Source organism: Muscardinus avellanarius (genome assembly GCF_963383645.1).
Source record: "Muscardinus avellanarius genome assembly, chromosome: 9".
Lineage (NCBI taxonomy): Eukaryota > Metazoa > Chordata > Mammalia > Rodentia > Gliridae > Muscardinus > Muscardinus avellanarius.
The window spans coordinates 89,861,992-89,871,857 of record NC_137795.1 but is presented as its reverse complement, the minus strand read 5'-3'; the positions used below and the strand labels follow the sequence as shown (position 1 = coordinate 89,871,857).

General features: G+C 41.4%; 1 protein-coding gene across 2 annotated transcripts in view; it reads right to left on the bottom strand.

Moving 5' to 3' along the window:
* Positions 1–700: 700 nt before the first annotated feature.
* The window catches only part of KLHDC10 (kelch domain containing 10), a gene marked incomplete at both ends in the record, with an annotated part of 63,075 nt that continues 53,909 nt past the window's right edge, over positions 701–9,866 (bottom strand). For both annotated transcript variants that reach the window (XM_080701730.1, XM_080701731.1), the window contains 6 exons: positions 701–910; positions 1,673–1,812; positions 4,243–4,290; positions 4,812–4,878; positions 6,611–6,695; positions 9,465–9,613. In XM_080701730.1, the coding sequence (XP_080557856.1) occupies positions 701–910; positions 1,673–1,812; positions 4,243–4,290; positions 4,812–4,878; positions 6,611–6,695; positions 9,465–9,613 (699 nt within the window). The remainder of the gene's footprint in view (positions 911–1,672; positions 1,813–4,242; positions 4,291–4,811; positions 4,879–6,610; positions 6,696–9,464; positions 9,614–9,866) is intronic.

Genomic DNA, 9,866 nt, shown 5'->3' with positions numbered 1-9,866 from the left:
ACAACCACACGTCCCTGGACAGAGCAACTCTAAGCACTGCTGGCTCCACGAGGACGAGAAGAGACATCACTGACCCAGGGGTGCGGAGCCGCCCAGCTCCTCCCAAGCCAGAGGTTAGGGTGAGGAATCCACAGGCACCAAGTGTCCGCCACTGCTGCACTAGGCCCCGCGCCTTGGTCAGACACATCTTGAAAACACAAAGGTAACAGCCAGGCATAAGCAGGGCCTGCAAGATTCTCAAGGCTGGTCTTATTCTGTCCCTCAGACTACGTGTTGTTTCCTGTTTCTCATGTTTAAAGTTTATGTTTGTCTTTGTTGATGACATTTTGGTTATGAAGCACTGGTTGACATGGTAAGTATGTTTCAGTGTGTTCAGAATTCCTTTTTCAAAACTCCTCTCTCTGAATTTGATTCATAACATTATTACGACACTTTCAGACTTCCTCAACTCCATGAACAAAAGAGGAAGTCTGTGGGTGCGGATTAGGGCAGGAGGGAGAGGAGCAAAGAAGAAAGCACATGGAAAACTGAGATGTCCATAAACTTAAAAGCCAGTTTACAGAAAGGCATCTGATGTATTTTCTGAGTAAGGCCTTGAGCAGGGTAACCAGTTCACTTTGTAGCACATTCTACACTGCCCATAAATAAAGGAGTCTCTTTAAATTAACATTTCCAGTATCAATGAACAGTTCAGAAATCTTCATTTCAAGCGCTCGATGAGTCCCTGTGTGAGTCCGAGGTGCAGAAGCTGGGTTCGGGAGAGATTTGCGAGGTTGGGGAAGGCCGCGAGCAGCTTCTCCCAGGCCAGTTCCAGCAGGCTGGGCACCACCAGCCAGATCTTAAAGAGGGACCCAGTCCGCTTGTTTTCGTGGATGTTCACCACTCCTCCGTGAATGTACATGCAACCGGCCTATGAACAATGGTGGTCAGAGGACAAATTCAAACAGGAAAGAAATAGACCCAAGGTGGAAGGCTCAGCAAGAGAGAAAACAATAGCTCAGCAGGTCGAATCCAAGCTGGGTGCAACAGAGTCTCTTGGGTTGGGGATGTAGCTCGGCGCTAGAGCGCCAGCCTAGCATGCAAGAGGCCCCAGGTCCAAGCCCAGCAAAACATACACACATGCACGTACACACACACACACACACACACACACACACACACACACACACACGATTACAACTGATCCCAACATATGTATACGGTTTAAATGTTTTAAATAATTAGAATTGTTTCTAAGGGAAAAACTTCTTTACTTCAACAACAAACAGCTGCACTGTCTGTTAACCAACATTAAATTTAGACTACACTAAGTATCCAAAGTACCAAATGCTGGAAATATAAAAATGAATATGAAGGTCTTTGTAGTGGTATCTTTAATAATATGGTATCAGAGGATAAAGCTATTCTGCCCTCTCAGGAAATAACTTTGATATCACTGTCGGGGCCTCAAAGGCCACATTTAGTGTTTCCTTTACAGTTATATTCTTTTAAACTTGAGCATAATAGTATTTTCCTCCTCTAGTCTCAGAGGAAGAGCTAGCAAGTTTTGAAAACACATTCTTAAACCCAAAGTTTGCCAATACGGATCAGCATTTTTTTTTCTTGCTAGTAAATAAAAAGATTTCCTTATCATCTACAAGTATGCAAGAAAGATATGAAAATACAAACTTACCGGGGTAACAGCGGCACAGTGGAAATAAACGGGCTCTGGCATGGTGGCGGGGAGTTTCACCCACTGGAAAGTTTGCAGATTCAACTTCCAGATATCTCCCAGGATCACTTCTCCATTATAGCCCCCGCAGATAAACACATCTACAAGAAAAGAGCCAGGATCACACAAGGAGAAGGGCCGAAGCCACAGCACGTTCAGCCCCATGGAGAGGCCTCGCTGTGCGGCCTCCCGCTGCCGACTCATCGCTCAGCAGATCTGGGCACTATGTCAGGGTCTAGGGTCCACCGGGGCTAAGGATGCAAGCCTCTCAGGAGGCTTCAGGGCAGGTTTCTCAAATTCAAATACTGCTAGGTTCCAGGCAAAGAGGTCTAGGGGAAATAAATAGGTGGTCCCGGCAAAACAAAGAGGAATGCTCATTCTCTAAAAGAAGGGACGGCGATGAAGTCCCCAGCATATCAGTGATATCATGGCGGGTTCAGCTTAGAAAGGGCCAGATGTTCTATTTTTTCAAGAAGCTGAAAATCTGAATTAAAAAAAAATGACATATTTTAAGTGCCACTAATTCAAAAAAACTTAATGCACATAGAATCTAAAACAAATACATCTAACTGGTGACCACTTTGCAAACTCTCCTTTTAAATAATGTCCTAAAAATAGAATTACATTTATTTGCCCACAGAGACAAATGTCCTCCATGTGGACATTTAACCTGCAGAGAAACACTTGCTGCAATATGCAGTTTGGGGGGGGGGGGACAAAAGAGGTTCTTCCAGTCTTTCTTCAGTTAAAAGAAGACATTCTAAAGCTCCATGTGTATAGTCTTTGTTGGGAACATAATTTTCCCCAAAGGAAAAGTGGAACAACAACAACAACAACAACAACAACAACAATAATAATAATAATAATAATAATAATAATTAATAATAGTAGTAGTAATAGTAGTAGTAGTAGTAGTAGTAGTAGTAGTAGTAGTAGTGGAGATTGAACCCAGAAGTATTCTATCTCTGAGCTACACACTCAGACCTTTATTATTTTTTGTTTTGAGAAAGGGTCTCACTATAGCCGGGCGTGGTGGCGCACACTTGTAATTTGGGAGGCGGAGACCAGAGGATTGCGGTTGGTGGACAGCCTCAGCTACTTAGCGAGGCCCTTTGCAACTCAGTGAGACCCTGTTTCAAAAATAAAAACACTAGAAGATAGGGCTGGGGGTGTAGCTCCGAGGTAGAATGCCCCTGGTTCCACCCCCAGCACCACAAAAAAGAGAAAGAAAAAAAAGAAAGAGGGTCTCACTAGGTTGCTAAAAGTCTCTCTAAGTTGCTAAGGCTGGCCTCAAACCAGTGAACCTCCTCTCTCAGTCTTCCCAAGTACTCGGATTACAGTGATGTGCCACCAAGCCCAGTTTGATTTTATTTTCATTTTGTAAAATCAGTTGATGTGAGCAATGAGACAAGTTGTAACAAAGGCAATGCAATCCTTCAAACTAAGTGACCAGAAGTAAGGCTGAATTCCATTAGCGCAGTGCTTGGCCTCAAAGAATTCAAGGAGGAACTGCCTTGATTCAGGTCTAGATAAAATTTAAGCCAACACTTAATTACACTAGAAAATACAGCAGAAACTCTGTCATCTGGGATTCAAGGAAAACTTTTAAGTACCGCTCTATTCTCAGAGGAGCAAAGCAGATCAATGCCACCACCTATAAATCCTACCCAAAACGCAGAAGCACAGCGGGGCACGGTGGCACACTCTTGTAATCCTAGCTCTTGGAAGACTGAGACAGGAGGATCGCAGGTTTGAGACCAGCCTTGGCAACTTAGTGAGACCTTGTTTCAACTTAAAAAACCAAATTGGGCTGGGGGGTGGCTCAGAGGTAGAATGCCCCTGAGTTCAATCCCCAGTACCAGGAAGAAGCAGAAAAAGCAAAAGCAAAATGAAAAGTTCCTCCGTAGTAGAGATGGCAGAATCATTCTAGCTAAATCTGAACTGTGTTCTGAAATGACTCGGGGCATCAAAGCCATTTGTACACATTTACCCTCCCCCAAAAAACCTCAGGAGGTCTATCAAACTAAAAACGAGCTGTGAATTAAAAGACATGAAGGTTATCTAAGAAGAGTCACATTTAAATAAAGTAGATGCCTTTGTTGTAATATGGACAAGAATGAACTCAGTTCTATTTGACACCAGAAAACAGAATAAATTTCATGCAGTGACACTCTGAGGGAGTCACTACACCATGAATACAATGTCCACCACGGCCTCTGTGGTATAAGCAAGCACCACTACACGTGCTAAGAACCACAGCCACAGACGACGCTGAGGTCAGGTGCTACAAGACCGAGTGCACAATGTGAGCTTTGATGGTTTCTAACTTCTCTGAAAACTGAGAGAATCCAGGTGCTAGTTTATATTATGAAAATTGCTAAGAGAGGTACAACTCTTTCACTTTTTCCCTTTAACTTTAAACTGCAAGAAACAGATTCCTCCAAAGTTCCAAGCCTCTTTTGAGAGGCTATCGTTAGGGAATAAGTCAGTCTCCTTAGATACAACTATGAGAACTAAATCCAAATCCTTACCATTTTTTATTTGAACACAACTGTGGCATCTTCGGGCTGCGGGAAAACCTGCCAAACACATAGGCACAGAAATTCAATTATTCACAGGATGATAAATGCCCGCTTATGTGACATCAAGGACTCTAAGTATTTCGGAACAATCCCTTTGTTGCATTAAGCAGACAATGACTCGTCCTTCCGATCCTTCCTCATTTCAAAAGCCATCTTCAGTCATCTCTAGGGTCCACGCTGAGATGCCAGGGAGCCAAGTGTAGTGAGGGCCTGGGGTTGCCAGGGGTAACCAAGTCCTCTACCCATAAAGAGGTAGGGAGATCTTGACTTAAGCTCCTATTTCTCATCCCACCTTTATTTTCTCACTTCTGCCACAGAATTCAGTAATCCCTGCTAAAATTCTCTCGGCTCAATTGCTAAGAAAGAATAACAACTGGATTAAGGAACACACGTAATTTCTATCATCAATTCGGCAGATATTTTACTTGCCATATAATTCAAAACAATTACTTTTCCCCTCCCCGTACAAGTATAAAATACATTTGTTAAAGACAAATGAATCAGTACTTTTAACTTACCTATTTTTTCGTGAGGCTTTGTTGAAATTTCCTCCCATGCATTCGTTTCAAGGTTGTATGCATGAATCTTGGGGGGGGGGGAGAACATATACACAGATAAATAGCTAATTTTATTTTTATTTTAAAATTTTGGGGGGGGATACTGGGGATGAACCAGAGGCATCCTACCTCTAAGCTATACCCCCAGCCCTATTTTATTTTTATTCTGAAACAAGGTCACGACAGGTTGATAAGAGTCTAACTGCTTGCTCAGGCTTTGAACCTTGAACCTTTGATTCTCCAGTCTAAGCCTCCCAAGTACTGGGATTACAGGTGTGCACCACACCTAGCTGTATCTGTAATTTTAGTTAGCCTGGAAATTGATTTTAAAAAATGGACTTTAATTTTTTTTTTAGCAGTTTTAGAAAAATTGAGCAGGAGGTAGAGATTTCTCATACAGAAAACTGAACTTTTAACAACATACCAGGTAAACAAATATTCTTGCTTGAAAACCCCTTTGTTTCCTTTGCTTTTCTCTAGTCTTTTTTTGGACTGGGGATCCAACCAGGGCGGTGTACTTGCCAGTCAAGTGCTTTGACACTGAGCTACATCGAGCCCTTCTCTAATCTTTTGAAATTCTAATGTAAGGCAAACATTAAATGAGGCAGTAGTTCAGGTGAAAATTAAGCACAGGGAAGACATCAATTTTTAAAATTCACAGAAAACATGACAACGTTGGAATGAGAAGAACATACAATTGTTCATTTTCTTCTGTGCGCTATTCTGCAACTTTAACATTTTCTACAGTGATTATGTTTCATTTTTAAAATGGAAAAAAAAGCAAGCATGAGTAAGGGAATGAAATTTTGATAAAACTTGAAAAGACCATTAGGTCCCAAAGCAGACCAGGAGTCAGTAGCCTGATCTAGCCTGGCCTGGGCGGTGTAACCACGGCGCTTTGGGAATGCCCAGGATGGATGGGTAAAAGCTCTCCAGAGCTCAGCTTTCTAAAGTTAGCCATGTGTAGCCCAAAACACGCCTATTCTTTTATTTACTTAGTTTTTTAGATACACAGCATTGATGAGAGGGATGTGATACTGAGAATCCTGGTTCCAACTCTAATCACTAGCTCCATTCCAGCCCTTCACCTCCTTTCAAGGAGACCATTTCATAATGTGCTTTCAGTGTGTGATAAACACAACTGTCACCTGGAAAGACAGTGCTTTCTTAAATTATAAAGAGCATCTACCGAAAAGCAGTTGTTGATGAGGAAGCTAGTCCAAGATTAAAATACCCAAACTACCAGAATTGTTAGGCTTAGTAAGATACACGCCTCTATCTTTCTCCTGCTCCCTTTTTTTCATTTTTTAAATAAGGTGCCCAGCTGGGCATGGTGGCACACGTTTAGAGGCGCAGGTTTAGAGCCAGCTCAGCTACTTAGTGAGGCCCTATGCAACTTAATGAAACCCTGTTTCAAAATTAAGAATAAAAATTAGGGCTGGGGGTGTGGCTCAGAGGTAGAATGCCCTGAGTTCAACCCCCAGACCCGAAAAACAAAACAAAACAAAACAAAACAAAACAAAACAATAATGTACCCTAGCCAAGTGTGGTGGCTCACGCTTGTAATCCCAGTACTTGGGAGGCTGAGATAGGAAGACTGCAGTTCTTAGCCTCAGCTACTTAGTGAGGCCCCCCTCTACTAATTAGTGAGACCTTATTTCAAAATAAAGAATAAAAAATAGGAGTGGAGGTGTACCTTGGAGGTAGAATGCCCTTGAGTTCCATTCTCAGTACTGAAAATAATAATAATAATAATGTACCTTGTTTAAGGAATAAGCTGTCCAGGAAGTACCACCTCCCAAGATGTAAATTCTTTGACCATCATGAGCAATTTCATGTCTGTATCTGAAAATACATAATAAAATATATTATAATTAAGTAAAAATTATCTACCTAAGATTTAGCCATAATGTATTACATAATTATACATAACCAATTATTGAAAATAAGTATTTTATAATAGTGAATTGGTTAAATGAATTATAGAATAAACCAACGTATTAGTATATAATCAATAAGAATACTGGCATTGAGACAAGTTAGTACTTTGAAGACTTCATGTCATTAATGGAAAAAATTAGTTATACAAAAGCAGAGAGGCTGTAATCTCATTAAAAACTTATAGATAGCCGGGCGTGGTGGAGCACGCTTGTAATCCCCGCACTTGGGAGGTGGAGACAGGAGGATCGCGCAGGTTCGAAGCCAGCCGTGCTGGCTTAAGAGACCCTGTTTCCAAATAAAAATATATATAAAAAATAGGTGTCTGTGAGTGGAGCCCAGAGGTAGAAGGGTTTCCAGGAACCCCAGCACCACCAACCAACCAACAAACAAACAAAAACCTTATTTATAAATATACACAGAAAACAGCTATAAGAATATCTAAAATGCCAACCCTGGTTATCTCTGAGTTTATATCTTATTTATTTTCTTCATTTTGCTTATTTGTATTTTGTAGATTTTTCTATACATTCTGTGATTATTTTGTGTAAGAGGAATATTGTTACCAAGTCTTAAAAAGTGATTGGCTTATATTTAATTAGAGACCCTAGACTGTGATTTTTCAAATTTTTTACCAAAATGCTTGGCAGAAAACAATGCTACACAGAACTATGATATAATATGAAACAGCTACCAGAACTTTTATCCAGGCAGTCTATCTAGAAGCTGAAACAATTTATAATATGTCCGTGAAGGATGACCGTGTGAACATGCTTTGAAAACTTAATCTCTTTCCTTCTCTCCCTGAAGGCGCTAATTCTGATGAAAGAAATTACACCAAAATCATTCCAGTAACAGTCTGTCTCCCAAGTCTTCTCACAGTAGTTCTACAATAATAAGCCCACTAATACACTATAATAAAGATAAACAGTATAGGGTTTCTTTAGCACCTGTAGCCATTTTGTTTAAAGGCAATAAAGAGAAACTGATTTAGTATAAACAGACTAAATACAAAACAACCCAATTAAAAAATGGGCAACTAAACAGACACTTCTCAAGAGAAGAAATACAAATGGTCAATAAATATATAAAAAATGTTCAATATCATCAGCAATCAGAGAAATGCAAATCAAAACTGTACTGAGATTCTAGCTAACTCCAGTTAGAATGGCAATCATAAAGAATACAGACAATAGTAAACGCTCCAAGGATATGGGGAAAGAGAATATTATACACTCATATACTGGTGGGATTATACGATAGTATAACCCACTATGGAGTCAGTATGGAGGTTCCTCAAAAGCCTAGAAAAGAAACTACCATATGACCCAGTTATATCACTCCTTGGTACCTTTCCAAAAGAATTAAAAGTCATAATACACGATAGATGCATATCCATGTTTATGGCAGCACAAGTCACAATAGCCAAATTATGGAACTAACCTAGGTGTCCATCAACAAGTGAATGGATAATGAAAGTGCGGTAAACACACAATGGAATCCCAGCCATAAAGAACAAAATTATCATTTGCAGGAGAATGGATGGAACTAGAGAACATTATGCTGAGTGAGGTCAGCCAGCCTCAGAAGGCCAAGGGGTATGTTTTCTCTCATATACGGAAGGCAGAGAGAAAACAGGAAACTAAAGGGACTCCGGTCAAATGAAGAGAGGCCGCAGGAGAGTGGACGAGCGTAGGAGAGAGGCAGGGAGCGGCAACGCGGCGATGAGGGGCAGCGAAGCCAGGCGGTGCCTGTGCACGGGGCTGCCGGCACCAAGCTCACTAACAGGTAGGGGAAGCGGAGCGGAGGGCGTGGAGGGTGTGTGTGCTGACTGCAGCGCTCTGAACCTCATTATGATGTATAATTATGACGCACCAACGGAAGTAAAAGTAAAAAAGTATTTACTGTCTTTGCCTTTAAACTGGAGGGAAAATAATTTCAGTTTTTCAGTGAGTCTAATTCTAAGAAGAGGCAACTACTATTGGAAAAGAGAAGTGAAAGGTCTAGGACTGCTAGTAGAAGACAGCTAGAGAGAACCGTGTGACGCTGGAGGGTTAACGGAGCACTCAGGCCCCTTTCCACTCGCCCGCCCGCCCGTCCATTCACCATCCATCTTTTCAGCTATCTTTCCTTCCTTACAACCAACATTCACTGATCACAGTATGACTGTTAATTACAACTGTTACTGTTGATTTCTTCCTCAGAGTGTTACTCAATTGCTAATACAAAGACTAAAAGCTGGGTGTGGTAGCAGGCGCCTGTACTCCTACCCCAGGACTTTGGGAGACTTGAGACAGAAGGATCAGAGGTTCGAGGACAGTCTCAGCAAGTAGTAGACTCTCATCAACCTAGTGAGACTGTGTTTCAAAACAAATACAATAGGGCTAGGGGTGTAGCTTAGAGGTAGATTGAACCTCTGGGTTCAATCCCCTATACCCCCCCCCCACACACAAAAGACCAAAAAGTATAAGAAGAAATAACATGATAAAATTTCTTTAGTTGCAGGGAAAATACCATTTTCTCACTAGAATACATTTTGTTATTACTGATTTGGATCAAACAACCAATTACCTATTTTAACCAGAGACAAAGGGTTTTTTTTCCGTTTTACTAAGGTTCTGAAAGAGATCCAGTCTTAGCAAGAAAAATAACTATATCTTAATGCTAGAAGCTCACCTCTCTTCCGGCAGGTCACAGGACAGGTTGTTGGGTTTCAGTTGTGTCCACTCTCTGGTATTAAGATCTAACTTGTGTAGGTCTGTGCTATAAATATAGCCGGTTGTCCCTCCAAAGACATAAAGGGAGCCATTGATGATGGCCATGGCCTGGGTAACAAGGAAAAGTGAGCAAGAATTACTTGTTTAACACTTGATTTAAAAACGTAAATTTGGCCGGGCATGGTGGCGCATGCTTGTAATGCCTGCACTTGGAAGGCAGAGACAGGAGGATCGCGCAGGTTCGAAGCCAGCCATGCGCGCTGGCTTAGGAGACCCTGTTTCCAAATAAAAATGTAAAAATAGGTCTGGGAGTATAGCCCGGAGGTAGAAGGGCTTCCAGGAACCCCAGTACCAACAAAAA